At 27.3% G+C, this 18,608-nt stretch overlaps 3 protein-coding genes across 3 annotated transcripts; 1 reads left to right on the top strand and 2 right to left on the bottom strand.

Moving 5' to 3' along the window:
• Positions 1-10,606: 10,606 nt before the first annotated feature.
• LOC112692394 (EEF1A lysine methyltransferase 2) lies at positions 10,607-16,915 on the top strand. The gene is made up of 5 exons (XM_025567052.1): positions 10,607-10,897; positions 13,278-13,376; positions 16,171-16,255; positions 16,331-16,655; positions 16,725-16,915. Exons 1-5 carry the CDS (start codon positions 10,842-10,844, stop codon positions 16,817-16,819), a joined length of 660 nt encoding a protein of 219 aa, XP_025422837.1. The 5' UTR covers positions 10,607-10,841; the 3' UTR covers positions 16,820-16,915.
• Positions 10,906-11,915, bottom strand: LOC112692393 (uncharacterized protein PFB0145c-like). The gene has a single exon (XM_025567051.1). It carries the CDS (start codon positions 11,781-11,783, stop codon positions 10,935-10,937), a length of 849 nt encoding a protein of 282 aa, XP_025422836.1. The 5' UTR covers positions 11,784-11,915; the 3' UTR covers positions 10,906-10,934.
• Positions 16,896-18,608, bottom strand: LOC112692395. The gene is made up of 4 exons (XM_025567053.1): positions 18,118-18,608; positions 17,871-18,023; positions 17,644-17,781; positions 16,896-16,963 (listed from the first exon to the last, which is right to left on the bottom strand). The coding sequence occupies exons 1-4, from the start codon at positions 18,245-18,247 to the stop codon at positions 16,896-16,898; spliced, it is 489 nt and encodes a 162-aa protein (XP_025422838.1). The 5' UTR covers positions 18,248-18,608.

Genomic DNA, 18,608 nt, shown 5'->3' on the forward strand with positions numbered 1-18,608 from the left:
TTTATATTACAATAGTGATAAACTTATCTTAAATTTAGATTAACAGCATTTTTTTTTTTACTTTTCTTTTTTAAAAATTCAATATTTATATTACAATAATGATTAACTTAACTTAAATTTTGATTAAAAAAGTTTTTTTTTTTGTTAATTTTTTTTTTTTTTTTAGTTAAATTTTTATATTACAATAGTGATAAACTTATCTTAAATTTAGATTAACAGTATTTTTTTTTGTTTTTTTGGCCTCTTTTCTTTGGAGACGGTCATTGAATATACACCCGATCCACACATATAGTCGTAGCACATATGCGTGTGCACCAAACAAATAAACGAGACGAAATGTTAACATATAATGGCTTTTGGACTGGCCCGATTTCCAAACCAATTTTTTACCTCTCCTTTTCACGTCCAAATGCACCATCAAACCTCACACTTCTAGAAAAGACCATAGTTCACTTAACAAAAAAAAGATCAGCTACCGTGCGGCTCCAAAGAAGCAACGAGCTGCTGCTCTTGCTATGTGGTTACCGACGATCGTAGCTCTGCAACATTTCTACACTCGCAATTCGACTGTCTTGTCTTCAGCCACCGTACGGCTCCAAATATAACTTGAGTTTCTACTCTATGCAGTTGGTTACCGACGAATGTGGCCCTGTAGTATTATGAATCTTCTAATCTAACAGTCGAATTGCTAGCTACCACACGAGACTTCCAAGGTCAAAGAGATCGTTCTCTTGCCACGTTAAGGAAGACCGTATGTAGCTCTGTTCCCCACCCCCCAAGAAAAAGAACCTCACACTTCAGGACGTAAAAACCTCACAATTCCAAATCAAATCAAACTACCACAGATAAGACCGCAATTCACCAAACATACGAAATGCTACCGTGCGGCTCCAAATAAGCAATCAGTTGCTTCTCTTGACAGGTGGTTACCGACGGTTGTAGCTCTCTATTATCACAAACCTTGCAATTCGAATATTGAATTGCTAACTACCACACGGGATATAAATTGTCATACATTTTTTTTTTTTTTTTTATCATATGTACAACATCGTGTGTAGCTCTTACCCACCCCCCACGAATGAACCTCACCCTTTAAACACAACCAGATTTTCCGCGACTTATGAACACTCACCATTCACATAAATCCACTAACAGGCCAGTCTTTACCGATCGGTACCTTTGCTCAAACTTCTATCACTTCCAAAAAGTACTTTTCTCTCCCTCGTACTTATACACCACCAATTGTAGTCCTACACTCTCCAAAACCTCACACTTCCAGACAAGACCTCTTTTCACAAAACAAAAGAATAGCTACTGTGCGGTATTTACCGACATTCGTAGCTCTGTATCATCCCTAACGTCGCAATTCGACTTCCAAATCTTCAGCTACCGTACGGCTCCAAGTATAAATTGAGTTTTTACTCAGTGCAGTTGGTTACCGACGACTGTAGCTCTGTAGAATCAAAAACCTTCAAAAGGTTGTAAATGTCGAATTGCTAGCTACCACACAGGACGTATATGGACAAAGAGGTCGTACTCTTGTCACGTCATGAACACCGTGTGTAGCTCTATCCCCTACCACCGAAAAAAAGAACCTCACACTTCAGAATACAAAAACTGTAACTCTCTAGAACTCAGACCTCGAAAACTCGCTACCAGGTTCTCCTTCATCTTACTCTTTCAAAAAAGTCATTATAAACATTAATTTCTCGTCTCGCGCGTTGGTCCACTGATTTCAAGTGGTACAGTCATATGCTCGATCGGGTATCGCACAAACTATGACTCGAATCCAAACTATAAGGGTTACAATAATTTCAATTTCAATATTTTTTATAACGCCCTACCTTGAAGCTCTTCAAAACTATACTGAAATCGTTCACTTCCTGTCACTGGTATCTGCTACGAGTAGTTCGTAATGTATTGATTGCTCATTTTTATACTTTGGTTTTATTAGGAATTAAAGACTAAATATCTGTCGGCTGTAAAATATAACATTTAATTACTATTTTATAGAATATAATTGATATTGAATAATAAAGTATATATTACTAGTCTTCTTTTTCTTCGCCTTTCTCCCAACCATTTTGGGTCGGCCACCCTCGTCTTTTTTGGTCTATCTCTTCCTCTTTTTCCTTCAATATTCACTTTCATAACAACTCTTACTGAATTTGTTTTCTCTTGTCTCATCACACAGTATATATCACTAGAAATAGTTATATTATTGCTATTGTTACGGTATTGTTTTTATTTTCTTTTGAGTCAGTCCTATGATGATATTAAATGGTTTTCGTTTAACACTGTTAAATTATTCTACCTACTTATTAAAATAAATATACATCTAATTGAAATAAAAATTAAATTAGTATTATAATTTAAATTATTCATTATTTAAATAAAAATAAAAATTGAATAAATTATTATTGATTTAGGCTAGATCATAATATTATTTAAATTATAGAAAATATTTAATTGTTTTATTATTGCTAGATTTAAAAATGTAATGATAAAAATAAATAAATTTAAAGTTCGAGTTGAAATTAAAACATTTAAATACTGAAAAAATTAAAAATAGGAATCCTTATGCCTGGACTTTATTTGATGCTTGTGCAATCAAATACATGATTTACTTACTAAAGAACAATAATATAATTAAAATTACAATTTTGAGTGTTAAAAAAATGAAAAATGAATGAGGGGCTTATTAATTAGACTAACTAAAAGAACTAACATTGATTGGTTAATTTAAAATCCTATATACATAACAAATAGTGCTTTAATATTGATAGCTATGAGTATAATAATGTAATATTTATAATATTTTTAGTTATAGAAACATTAATTTAATTGATTTTGTTATGGATACTTAATAAGCAATACAACTTATAGTTATTATTGAAAGGATGTACAGAATATAGCCTTTATATAGCCGAAATAATTTACATTATGGTAATTTAGAAAAGTTAGTCCTCTAAAGTTTTTGATAAAATAGTGTAATATTTTAATTGAAATGTTTCTTGACCATATCTGCTTAGGAAGTCCAGTACCACCTATGTCTCAATAAACAGTTATTGTGTAGAGTACTTATCACAAGAGTAGATAGTTTTGCTTTAACAGAATAAACATTTATTTTATTTTTTATTTTTATATGAAATTTACAATTTATAATTAATATAATAAGTAAATGTGATATAAAATTAAGTATAATAATCATTGACATTGAAAAATATTATATCCAATTATTTAACGTTAGAATAACCAATAATATAAGTATTAAACCTGTATATTATAGTTTATTCTTATGATAGATTATTTAGTATTTGATATATATTAATTGGTGATTATTACATATTAAGCAATAAAAGACTGTTAAAAGACTGCAGAGTTATAATAATGTTGGAGGCCCAAGTAAATGTTACTGAGTACTAGCTGGTTACAAGAGGAAGAAATTTATTATGCTTTATACCATGATGAAATAGTCAAAATGATTCACCAGTATTTAAAATATATTAATTGTATGTTTAGTTGTGTTGGTACCAGTGGCGCATAAAAGTATTTTGAGAGCACTTGCACCTAAAAAAAGTTACCCACCTACCCACCAATTTTTTTTTTTCTTAAAAATGTTCGTTTAAATTGTTGTATGTAACTGCAATTAACTCTTAAAATAACTATTAATTTAAGAGATTAAGATTTATTATAATTTATTAAAATTAAGATGTCTACACCCAGTGCCTTATAGGTATAATTTTTGTGTTATAATAATAATGTTATTTGTTTACCATGCTCTACAATGTTTGGTATTCAAGTTGTCCAATTATATACTCACCAACCCACCCATACACTCACCACCGACGAGAGCACATGCAATTGCACCCCTTGGTAACCTGCCTGGATGCTACTAGTTGGTACTGTATAATATTATTTTACTTTTATGATGTAAATTACAGTTTGCGACAAACATAAATAAACACTATATATTAGTTCGAGTAATATTTTTCTGAAGGACATTACTTTTTGTAAAGAAAAGTAGATTGCGTGAGGTTTATACTCGTAAGTTCAATTCATAATAGAGCTCTTAAAACACGTGTCACGGAATTCACGTGTACACGTGAAATACATGTTTACCCAAAATATATATCTATTTTTAAAATGGTAAAATTAGTAATTTTATGTTATACACTTGAAGTTTTAATAAAATATTAATAGTACAGTATTAAGTTAAGGATATACGTTTTTATTTTGGATTTTACACGTGACACGTGACACGTGAATTCCGTGAATTCACGTATATTAAGAGCTCTAGTTTATATCAAGAACAAAAACTGATTGGAATCTAATCTGTGGTTTTACTAAATTTGTCACTTGTTGCCTTCTGGCAAGATAGTGTTGTGTTATCCGTATAAAGATAATTCCCATAATACTTATATTATGTACTATTAAATGTATAATATCGCCATATTTGATCAAATTTTTGATTTTATAAATCTTATATTTATGTGTACTTTGTTCATTGAAGTAAACTGTGAAGTATCATTATATAAGCAGTTTAATATATATGTATGTATTTTATTTTTATAAGCCAAATGTAAATATTTATTTTCAAACTCCGCTCCCCCTTGGAAAATCCTGCGTTCGCCACTGCTTGGTTATGAATATAATCGTATATAGTTAATTAATTTAAAATATTATATAAGAGTATTGATAACTACGTATTTTACATTTATACATCTACATTTTTTTTAATTTAATACTTAACGTTAAAAATTGTTTTTTAATAAATATAGTATTTTAATTTAACTGTTCCTTTTTTTTTTTCTTAAGGAAAAAAGGTACTTCTCAAATGTATGGTTGCCCTTGTTTATTATACATAAACGAGCTTTATAATTAAAATGTATAAAATTATACCTTTTCTAACCAATGTCAAGTAATCTCCATAAATAAACATAACAATAAATTATATTGAACCATTTAAATTAAATGGTTACAGCAGTTTTTTCCATTAAAAAAATAAAGTATATTTCAGAAAAGTTTTATAATGTAAAATAGCTAGAATATTTTAAAGTTAATAATTTTTTAATTTCGTTTAAAAAAGATATGAATTTCAACTAAATATAATTAAGTGCATAAAATGTAATTTTAGATTTATTTAAATAGATCACCAGCTTACTTTCACAATTGTGATTTAAATATATTATATATATGATATATTATAAATTAACAATAAATATCCATAGGTATTTACTTATACCATAAAAACTTACCGATTAGTATACAAAAATCAGTCATGTTATTTTCATATTTTTACCATACAATTCAAATTTAATTATTTCAAATTTTTATTTTATTTTACAGTGAAACCTCGGTATCTCGAACTCCGGTATCTCGAAGTTTCTGTAGGTCGAATTTTTTTTTTCAGTCCCGATCATTCAGTATTGGACTTATGTACTCAGTTATTTCTTTATATCGAATTTCCATATGCCGAATATTTCTATAAGTCGAAGTCATTATCCGGTACCTACCACCTATTATGATTCACTAACTCGAATATATAACAGATTAGATAACGTATAAAATGCCCAGACTATTAAATATAAGATTAAATGACAAAGCTTATACCATACACACAACGTTGTATGTAATAATTTTTGGATATTGATTCTACTTTGAGCACATCAGAAAGTTTAACCGATGCGGAAATTTTTAAAACATCTGATTTTCTCAGTGAGCCAGAGACAGATTCTGCCGATGAAGCAATCGACGAGGAAAAAATTGCTGTTGTTAAACCTTTCATACGTGGTGCTCAAGCTGAAAACTATATACATGAACTTCGAAGATACGTTCAACAACAGTCAGGAGTTTCTGACAATATTTTTTCTGCACTTAATATTTTAGGTAGTTTTATTGAAAATACTTCTAATACTAAACAAAAACAAACAAAAATGTCAGATTTTCTACTTTCATAGAAAATAATGTATACTTATCCAAATGACGAATACTAATACATAATATGTATTCAATGTATAAATACATTCTATACTATAAATACACATTTTTCCTAATAATTAAACATTTTTATTTCAAATTTTATTTATGTTTTAAATTCCCTCTCTAACTCGAAGTTTCGATATGTCGAATTTTTTTTTTTTGGTCCCTTACGACTTCGAGATACTAAGGTTTCACTGTATGATGTATGTGCTTATCTACATTATACTATTAATCATAATTAATCAATTTCCTTTAATCAAAATAATTTAAAGGTTTTTTAGTGAAATTATTTCCCATTCAAGATGTATAATATAACCAAACTAGAGATCTTTTCAGCCTATAAAATTAATTTTATTATTCATACAATATCTTAAATCATTGTAAAAAAGTGACTCGAAGTCCTCCTTCAAGTTATTCAAATCCGTTTTTTATCAATTAAAATTAAATGTAACTATAGTTACCATAATGTACTGATTGTAAATTTTCAATAAACGCCACTAAATAAAAAAAAAGTAAATATTACCAAGCATATTCAATTTGATGAATCCAATCTGAAATTCAATGGTGCCGAATGAAATTGAAACTGCCTGTTCAAATAATTAGATTTACCCATCCACCCTTTCCAATTTACCATCCATTCAAATACTTTTTAACATATTTAATAATTAAAGATCTTACGTAATATTTAATTATTAAATAGGTATACTATTTTAAATAGAAAAGTCTTATCAATTAATATATAAGAAAATTAATTTTAATTTTTTAGGCAGTTCAATTGAATTACTTGGAGTATAAGTTCGGCGCCACTGCTGAAAACTTTATACTTTATGAATAAGTAGCAAATATAAGTCTTATACTTATATAACTTAAATTATAATGCTTTTAGCTATAATATTTACACTTATGTACTTATAGATGAATACTTAACTTTAAATTTACATAATATGTATTCAATAAAAACCAAGAATTACCTATGTACCAAAAAAAAAATTGATTTCTTCTAGATGTATTTACAATATTAAATGAATGGTTAACCAATTGTTGTTTAATTTTACCTTTGAACGCTTATAAGATTTATTTCCGATTAAATACGCATCTTATAATAATGTGCATATGTATGAAAATATTTTTCAAAAATGAAAACTAACTACAAGTTCAATTTGTTTTTTCAGTTATTGAACTGCAAAAAGAAAAAGAAATCACGGAAAATATTTTTATGTATACGAATGTCCATTTGATATTCATCAATACCTTTTTCTTTTTTGAAAACGTTGTAAAAATGATATAAAATAAATATATCGTATGTCTGTCGCGGTATGTATGCTATTGCAGCACACGATTGTATAGTGAGGACATGTTTATGCCTAAATTCCAATTGAATATTCTAAGGGTCCGGCAATGGCATCAATATTTCGTACTTGCGTGCATCTTGGGGATTACCGGAGGGTAAAAACAAGAAAATAAGAATGGGGGGGACCGACTAGAGGGGAATAGGGGTGGATATCGTATTCACATGTGAAGGCGTCAGGAGAAAATTGTATATATCAGTTTCGAAGCGCAATAAAATATTTCGTACACGTTGTTATATATCAGCCCGTAGAAGTGAGGGAGGTGGTGGTGAACGTGAAGCCCTCTTGAGTATAGTAGAAAACCGAAATCAAAAAAACTTGGACAGTCCGAATGGGGGTTTTTATTATTATATATAATATTTTCCATCCGTATTCAAAACGCTTCGACCAATGATAATTCATTCGAACGTGTTAACAAGACAGCTATACGTGCGTGTAGCACATCTAATACTTCAGTTCTTTCTATAAGGGGAATAAACAATGTTTGGAATGTATAAAATAAAAACTTTACAACAGTAAAATAAAAAACTTTACTATAACTCGTAACTTATGCGACCATCGTTTCGTAGGAAATGGCGACTTTTTGTTTTGTCCTATAAACAAAATCACTATATTATGTCGCAATGTATAATATGTGCGACAAGGTTTGGTTCATATTATACGGCAGATATGTGTAAATAAAACATGATTTATTGTTTGAGCTAAAAATGTGAACAGCGAACGCATCTGTGTATAAATAATATTAGTTATGTATCCATTGAATTTATAATGTATCCTTTTATGTATAGATACTATAAAAAAATCAAAGCTTTTGACGAATTTATGATTATTCAATTACCTAATGATTTTTTATGCTCTTTTTATATTTGTATCTGCATGTTTGTTAGGTTGTTTGTTTGTTTCAAAAAATGTTTTACACAACGATTTTATGAAATTATTACGTTACCTAATTATCACAAAGTTTTAAATACTAAGTATTGAGTAGGTAATAAGATAGATTGGGCCTGGTCAAAGACGCAAACTTGTTGAATTTACGGAGAGCAAAACAAAAGTATTAAATACTTATATATGGAAAAAACATTGATCGCTATAGCGTATAACGTATACGTTCGCATCATATAAATTACGTAATAAAAGTTTATCTATATACAGATATATTTATTGTTGTGTCTGAAAATTGACCAACGAGTGTCGATCAATTTTCCAACCACCTACCAAATGAAGAATGGCAAGTGTCTCCTTGCTCCTGTAGATTTGCGCCTCTGAACCTGGTGAATTACTGAATTAAACCTTATAGGTTATGTATGACAAATACACCGTTATTGATTCTAAAACGATATCATCAGGGTTCGGGGCTTACATCACTTATTTATGTATTAGTATGGCAACTCTCGACTATTTGTATACAAAACCAGTGATCTAATCACTGAGCTATGTAGGCTTATATTACTTATAATCGTCAAATTAAGCGCCACTGAAAAATAAATTCTTTAATAGTTCATAATAAGCACTTAAATTAGCACATATAAATAATAAAAATAAGCAAAAAAAAAGCATGACAAAGTTAACAATATAATTTCTTTCTCATGATCGTTTGATTAAAACACTTAAAAACAAAATAATTTTATCTATAAAAAATTCAAAAACAACTAGCGTTTTTAAACTTCTTTTTTGAAAATCAAATTTCAAATTTTATCAAAAAATGTATTTCAAAATGATTCTTACCTTTTCTATTACATTGAATAATCTAATGTTTTTTATTTTTTAATGTTTTAATGCAAAAACTCTTATATTGTTTATTAATATTATTTCAGAAGCCGAAAATGATCACTCGATATTTATAGATGTGATTGACACGTATTAGCTATATATACGATATCGTCGCTGAAATAGTTATCGGAAAAGTCGGTTAACTCACTGCCAAATATTTTTGACATTTTATCTTTTACTCTAATGCAATTATTTTTTTCAAAAATATTTTTTACTTTTGTAAGAATTGATTTATATTATTAGAAAGTATTATACAAAAAAAAAAAAAAATTATAATTATTTCTAACTTAATCGTGAAAAAAAACAAAATTAGAACAGAAAGAAACTAAAATGTTGAGGCTTTTGTCATTGGCAGTGTCAAAATTAGAGAGACATGGAAAAAAGCAAAACTAATTAGAAAAACTAGAAAATATAAATTTGTTCAAATACAATCGAAGTAGGCTAAAAATAGCTCTTTTAAATTTCATATTCGAGATTATTTTAACATGACGTAATTTCCAAAGAACTCTGTTAGATTTTATGTCAAGTTAAAAAAATTAGCAAATGCTTGAATTCTCGAACGATGGTCATCATTCAAAAACGGATTTATTTTTGACTGAACAAATTCTTAGTATTTGATTAGCTGTGCATCTTGGATTCAGATTATAATATTATTATGAAATTCTATGGCGAAATGTCACATAATTCAGAAATTAATTACCAAGTAATCCGATAAAACAGTGTTAAAATGCATTTAAATAAAAATTTGTAAGAAAATAATCAACATCTCAAGTGTTTGTTAATAAATTATAACATTAAGCACCCTTTATAAATAACGACTCTCTAATTGCGTTTTAGGCATAATAACCATAAAATAACTTCAGTTATTTATGAATGCAGGTACATTAGCATGACACGCTTGTGGTGTTCATCGTCTGCAAAACAATTTCTACATAAGTAATTACTTATTTCACAACAAATGACCGTTTTGAGAGCGATTGTTTTTTAACATTTCCGTTCGGTAAACGAATCCATGTCTGATGGTATCGATTATTCATTAAAAAGTGTTTATTAAAATAGGATTTTTCGTAGAGACTAATGTTGTTGACATAGTGGAAAATAAGTAGTTTATGTATTATCCAACTGCATTAAATGCCTGTACGATAAGATTCAAAATATGTATGATTGATTATATTATTTCTTTTTCTCGGCCATGGTAAAGAAAATATTGTAAAATGTTTGTAATTATTAAAATTAAATGCAATCTTGATCACTATTCTTTGAAAGTTTTAGACTTGTTTGATCAGATATTATAAACATTCAGAAGACAATTTCTAAAAATATTAATTATAATAATCTTATAATTATGAAGTCATCATCGTTGACATATGGTAAATATATTAATATACAATATAATAATCATAATAATAATAATAACAATAATGATAAAGTAATAATAAATATAGTAAATTGGATTCCTACACTTTTGCAGGAAAAAGTAAATTTATTATCTAGCGCTATCTAGTGGCGAAGAACGCATCATCTGTATTAGATTAGTGAAAACACAACATATTTATTATCACAATAATATGTAAATATATTTCTTGATAACAAATATTCACATGTTACCATAAGCACCGTGTACGGGTTCTAAACTCCATAAGTCTTAAGTTATGAAAAAAGTATCAAAAGAAAGAAAAAAAAATTCTCACATTGAAAACTGTTTAAAAAATATATAAAAGAATAAAATATTAAGCTAAGATGAGCTCTGACGAAAATAATGTTGAAGATAAACCTAATTTAGCTACAGAAGAATAGTAAGTTGATTTGAATTAACTAAAGATCGTTATATTATTATTTACCCTCTAAAAGTTTACTAAACTCATTTTCTAAAATATTAATTTCTTCTTGTAACTTAATTTTAACATTTTGTCTCTTCAACGAATCTATTAATTCCAGTTGTTTTCTGAATCCTGAGATTAGTACTTCTTTTTCTCTGTTACATTTTGCCAGTGCATCATCATTTTTTGTTAACATTTTTACATACTTGTCTTCTGTTTCCTTGTGTACTGTCTCTAGCTTTTTTAATGTTTCTTTAAGCTGTTTATTCTCATCTGCAGTTTTGATAAAAATTGATCTTTGTTTTTCAAATACGATTTGTTCATGTTTAAACTTTTTCTCGATACCTCCCATGTCTTTTATTAACCTATTTAGCTCAGAATCTCTAGTTTTAAGTGTTCCTGTTAACATTTCTACTTCTCTATCATGTTTTCTTATTTTTTCTTTGAGCAATGATAATTGATATATATATTTATCTTTTTCTTCAGTTAATTTTTTATTTTCATCTTGTAAGTGATCATTCATATCTTCCTTTTTCAATAGATCACTGTTTAAACGGTCAATTTCTTTTTGTAAAACATAATTTTTTATGGTAGTTTCTTTACTTGATACTGTTTTGTATTCTTCAATTGTATCACCATTGTCAATAATTTTCATAAAAGTATTGAATTCTGATGATCTAATTGGTTTTGATTTGTGTTTTATGTCTTGTGTATTTTGTTTATTATAATCTACCATCTTACTTTTCATTTCATTGATTTCTTCCATAAATTTTCTGGTAATTTTGTTGTTTTCCTCATATTTCATTTGCAATTCTTCTTCATTTTTCAGTATTTCCGTTTTTTCCTTTGGCATATTAGCCATGTTATGTATCCTTCACAAATGACCAAGTACCATATATAAATCAGTACTAATTAAATCGAATCAATATTTTTAGGAATTATTTAACTTTAGTTTATACTAATAAAACTAAATATTTAGTATTATGCATGAAAATATTTTATTTTGTTTACATTATTCGTATTAATTAATGATTATGGTAACTATGGTATTATCAATATTACAGTGTTACCAAAAAATAATTGTGCTGTTTGACTTGTAAATAATTAACAATTAATAATTGAACATTTATAATTTAAACTATACAACAAATTGAATAAAAAAATTAAATTGTTTGTACCTATTTAGTATTGTATTTGTATGTGCAAAGTTATAGTATTTTTACCTAAATGATGTTGAAATGTTTTAACGTAATTGTTATATTATAATTATTGATTGGTTACTTGGCAACAGTTTCTAAGATATGGTGCTGGCAGGGCTGTATTCAGTGCAGGGCAAGAGGGCATGGGCCAGGGGCGCAAATTCAACACCACTTATGTAACGTTTTTCACGAAATATGAAAAAGATGTAGCTAATATAATTTCATTTAATATTTTCATTGTTAAATTTGCCTCTATAAAAGCACGAAAAGTACCACTGTTATATTGTATTAAATACATTTTAAATCATCTAACAAAATTGTAAAATAAAAACATTTGAAGAAAATTACATGTTTTTATAATGTATGTGATTGTTTATATTTTAAAGTAATACAAATAGTTATTAAAGTTTATTAGTAATTATTACCTTGTATACCTACTAGGTATGTTTTTATACATGCTTTATATATCTCAAATGATTTTTTTGTAAAAAAATTTAAATTTCCCATTGGGGGGGAGGCAAATACAATGATTTGCTAGGGGCATCACCAGACCTCAATACGGCCTGGCTGCTGATTTTTTTTATAAAATTTCTGAGAAATAGACCAAGGAAATGCTGATGAGGAATTAAGCCATTGACATGAATTTTTATTTGTTTCATTATTGTGTTTTTTCATCTACATACATTTCTTAAATATTTATTATATTTTTCATCTATACATACAAATGTTATTTATTCTAGTATTTTAAAATAATCATAATGTTATATGCATTAATATAAATCTTCTTATACAAAAAGATTGTTTTTTTATACCGGTGGTAGAGTATTAAGTTCCTCTCAAGGTATGTCAAAAAAGGAAATGTTGATGGTACAGAAATGTATGTACCTGGTAGAGTGGTTAAAATACTAAAAATATGAAAAATTTATTATTCATAGATTGTTATAAAAAAATTACCTCAGTAAATGTTTGTATAGTTTATTGAAAATATATTACTATAATATTGTATGAAATATATTATTTATAGTGTACATTTTTTTAATCAAACAAAAATATTAAATTTAGTCAATTGAAAAAAAAACATATTATTAAAAGACATATCTTTAATTTTGTATTCTTTAACTACATTGTAAACAAGTGTTAATTATTTTAAATTTCAGTTGGAATGATACTTATAATGTAGAACTGAACAATTTCAAAAACTTTGGAGATACAGGTGCTGAATGGTTTGGCCATACTATAGGACAGAAAATGATTAAGTAAGATTATAGGGATAACACTTTTGTAACATTTGTTCTGTAAAAACTAGTGGAAAATGAATTGATTGATTGAATTATCAAAAAACAATGTATATTAAAGGAAGAAAAGAAAATATTATTCATTTATTTTAAATACAATAATTTATCATTTTAAAATCTAATGAGAAATATTAATTTTGAATTTATTGTTTAATAAGTACTAAATATTTTTATCATGTGGAATCATACACAGTAAAAACTCGATTAACCATCACTTTGTGTTATCCGTCATCGCTATCGTTAATGAGGCAATCGCGATATACTCCTTGCGGCGATTATCATACGTATACAAATTTTTTCTAATATCCAACCTATGCGAAAAATGTGACGTGAACAAACAAATTAAATTATTTTTAATTTAATTTAATTAGTGACTGACGAGTAACCCGGTCTTACGGCTACATAAAATACGAAATATTGCAGCTAAAAAAGTTCGAACGTCAAAAAAGCAAAATAAAATAACCCATTGTTTTGTTTAAAATTATTAGTTTTAGTTTAATAATGTTTAGTATGTAATGTAATATGCAGGGCCGTCCAAAGGTTTTTTGGGGCCTGGGACAAATTAATTTGGGGGCCCTCCAGCGACCTTAATAATAAGATATGATTAACAAAATACTCAATGAGAATAAAAAAATTCTTGCAAACGTATTTTCCAAATCTTAACCAATCATGCTTATTTAAATGCTTGTGCTGCATTACACTCTTAATTTTCAATAAGTTCTAAACAACGCATCACCATATATTATACTAAAAAGTACAATTTATTCCTAAATAGTTATGTTTATTCAAGGAAAATATGAACTTGGATGTTTATTGGATTAAATAAATAGATAAGGTAAATTAAGAAAATTAAAAAAAAAATTTATTATTAGTTTATTATTTTATATAAAATATTAAAATGTATATCAGAAAACTTTTTTTCTTGCTTTTTTTTTCAGCAAAGCTGTCTATAACATCATCGTAATCTAAAGTCTTTGCTAACTTGTGTTTAATGGAGAGAAGTATTAAATGATTTAGGCGGTTCTCTTCTGTAGTTGAATGTAAATAACTTTTTATTAATTTCAGTTTACTGAAAGATCTTTCTCCCGTTGACACAAACGTGGGAATGGTAGAGAGTATTCGAAGACAAATACATATTTGAGGTAGTATATTTGATTAAGAATAGAAATTGATGCAATTTCGCTATCATTAAAAATAATTGTTGATACTTTGTGTATTTTGCAATAAATGCATAGTTCCTCTTTTAATACACTAGCACACACGTCATTAGATTATTAACTTGAAATTATTTCAGCTTGAGCTTTCAAAAAATTATTACATGGTTCTTCTGGAATGAATTAAATAAAATGTGTTTGATATTTTCTTCATACTTGCTTGAATATCATAAATATCAGATAAAAGCCTATCTAATGCTGTTACAAACACTTCAACTTTAAATTGTTTTGGCTGGGCAATGTATACTGTATAGTACACACATAACAAAATGTGTCAATTATTTTGTAATGGTATTACAATATAATGTAATATCACTAATAGAATTGTATATTATTATGTGGATGACACAAAAAAAATAATTTTTGTCTCAATAACAGTGGTAGCCGGTCGATGACAGCTCGTCATTATTAATTATTATACATCAAAACTTTAAGGGGGCCCCATAAAAAAAAAAATTCCGGGGGCCTGGGGCACAATGTACCCGTTGCCTCCCCCTTCTGAACGGCCCTGGTAATATGTGTATATATTTTTTTTTTTCTGAAAATACAGACGTAAAATATATATTTTTATTGCAAAATATCTGTTTACCGCCTATTCGATTAACTGTCATAATCCAGGTCCCGACAATGATGGTTATTCGAATTTCTACTGAACTTAAAATATTTAGGATATCTAGCTAAAAGTAGTACCATAACTAATATTAACTAACTTATACTTATTTGTTGAATTTGATTTGCTTTGTATATTTCTTAAAACGTCTATAATTTAAAACTTCCAGTTTCATAATATTTTAGAAATATTTAAATATAAAGTATTCTTATAACAAAAAATACATCCATAAATAAATTATAAATCAATTATATTTATTAGCATTATTATGCATTTAAATTTTATCTTAAAAAAAATTTCTTCAATAATTTTAACTTTAAATATGATAAATTTATTACTCTACGTAAAATGCTTAAATGTATAAACATCAAATTGACTACTCTATTATTGAAACTCTTATGATACCTTACAATAATGTTTTAGATAAAATATTTTTTTAAATATTACATAAAATTTCATGTTTTATATGTAAGGTACTATACCTATAATTTTAACATAATTTAACTTGTATGTATTATATAGACAACATTTTTTATTTATGTATATGTACATTTTTTACATAATAAAATTATTTAATTAAAATTAAAATATTTGAATATTCATTTAATTTTTAATAATTTTTATGAAAAACAATATTAAAAAAAAAAAATTATTTTCAATATTTTAAATTATTATTTATATGCTATAAATAATATTCTAATTATATGTTACATAAAATATATAATTCTCTATATTATATAATTTTTGCTGCTCAAGTATCTTAAATCTTAAATTTAATATTATGGATAAAAAATATGAATAAATAAAAATTTCAAGAAAATAATTATTTTTTTTTTTTTTAATTATAGTTTAGTTATAAATCAGAATTGTATAAGTAATCTATTTTAGTTATTTACATTTTCAATAAATTCATATAATTATGACTTTATAGGTGCATACAATCTCATTGTAAAATTAGTCTAGAAGATCCTATATTAGATGTTGGATGTGGAAATGCTTTACTCTTAATTCAATTAGTAATTATATTTATAATTAATTTGATATTTAGATATTTATAATAAGTAATGTAAAAAAAAAACTTTTATAATCAGGCTAAATTAGGATTTACCAATCTTTACGGCATAGATTATTCAGCACCAGCAATCAAATTAGCGAATTCAATAGTTGAAGATCAAAAAATAGAACACATAACTTTAAAAGAATTTAACTTTTTGACTGATGATGTAAAATCACTATCAACATTTGCATTGGTCTTGGATAAAGGTACATATGATGTCATTAGTATGAACGATGAGAATAATGAAAAAAGAAATATATATAAAAAAAACATAATCAATTTGTTGCAACAAAAAGGAAAGTTACTGATAATTAGTTGTAATTGGACACAACTAGAATTGAATGAACAATTTAATGATTGTAAGTAATCATTAATTAATATTTTTTTATTTGTGTAACAAATATATTACATTGTTTTTCTTTCTATAGCTTTTCAAATCATACATATTATTCCAACTCCATCGTTCCAGTTTGGAGGAGCTGTTGGTAATACATTATCAGCAACTCTTTATGAAAAATTATAAAAACAGTTAAACTTTATTATAAGAAATATATATTTAATTTACTAGACTATAGCAATGTAACCTAAGCTGTTCAATATTAATATTTTTGAAAAATAATGGCAACTATAATTGCTAAAAATATTGATATTATTGCACGTTCACCACCTGTAACATAAAAATTTGTGTTATTTTTTACAAACATTTGTATTATGCTGAGTGTATTACTAAATTTATCCCAACAAATAATATTCCTATACAATTATTTTTGAAATCTAATTTTTTAATTTCCTGATGCAATATTATCAACTTTTTTTGGAGTACCTTAAATTGGTTTAGCAAATTTAATTTTTACAAATAATTTACCTGAAACAGTCTATATAAAAGTACTAAATTCAATACTAAATTTATATTTCATGAAAATCTTAAAAATTATTGATATTAATATCATACCCTTAATATTTTATTAGATTTATCTTCCATAAGTGATTAATTTTATATTTAATTAAAATTTTTTTTAAAAAAAAAGGCAAACCATATTTTAATACTTAACGCAAAATTAACTAAAAGATTGATATTTAAAAAAAAAAAAGAAAATCTTAGCCCATAAAATTGGCAATTTTTTTTTTTAAATTTTTATGATATAAACCCATTGACTTAATGAGTTTAATATATAAGTAGAGAAAAAAAGTTTAAAATAGTTTCTAGTTTAAACATTCCAAAAAGTTTAATTTTTTGTAGCATAATAGAAATTTAATTGTATGAAAAAATCAAATTGCAAATATATTGATGGCGGAAACAATCTTGACGAGACACCGCCATAGATGTATTTTAAAAATGTTACATACCACTGCATGTTCCGTCTTCGTCGGTATACTCCTCCCTGCACTGACATATTTTGATATCTGGATTTGTTTCGTTTACGTTGTGCGTACAATAAGCCAACTGAATGCACTGAATGTCCCGCTCGCAAGCCATTCCTAATTCTAAAATGACACGGAACCAATTGAGTATGCCAAATTTATAGCCAAAGTTCATAAGTCTGTTGTTAAACGACAACTGCCAAATATGTTACCTTGAGGTGAGGTAATGCAATCGTCGTTGATCGGATGTGTTTGATCGGCGCACAAGCATCGACTTTTTCCGTCCACCGGATCCTTACCGCATGATGTCTTTGGCCATGCCTTGCAGTGATTGTCGTGACGGCATTCAGATTTTCTAATGGTGTCTATCACATGAACATATGTGTACATTCAAACGTGTTTTAAAAACTTTCCCAAAGCTCTCCAATGATTGAATATGTGGAGGGGAAAAAAGATTACCTTTAGGCCTGGACGCCGCGTTACCAGGAACGACTCCTCTTTTAGTTCGAAATATTTCCGTAGCGTTACAACTGATGCAGTACAACACGATTGCGCTTACCACGACCAGGCTCTTGCCTAACGCACGCATTTTGGTGGAATGACCACGTAGAAAATGTAACTCGTAAGTTTTACAGTGGAAGGGTCGGTTTAGTTGTTTCCTGTCGTGCAACGCCCACGCCCTTGCAGTTATTTATTATACACAAAACACACACACCATCCACATTTTACGTGTATATACATTGGTTTATTTTTTTTAGGTATTTTTTTATTTCACTCACATTATCCAAATATTTTGGCATAAACCTTGAGTCTTTACACGAGTAAGAAATGTTAAACATAAGTACACCGTTGAAACGATTGTTTCAATTGACTATAACATTTCGCGAATGATATTATGAAATCCGCAAGTAACGACGAGCGTGCCCGACGGTAATATTGTATTATACTGG

Source organism: Sipha flava, unplaced genomic scaffold (genome assembly GCF_003268045.1).
Source record: "Sipha flava isolate LNK unplaced genomic scaffold, YSA_version1 73_pilon_pilon, whole genome shotgun sequence".
Classification (NCBI taxonomy): Eukaryota; Metazoa; Arthropoda; class Insecta; order Hemiptera; family Aphididae; genus Sipha; species Sipha flava.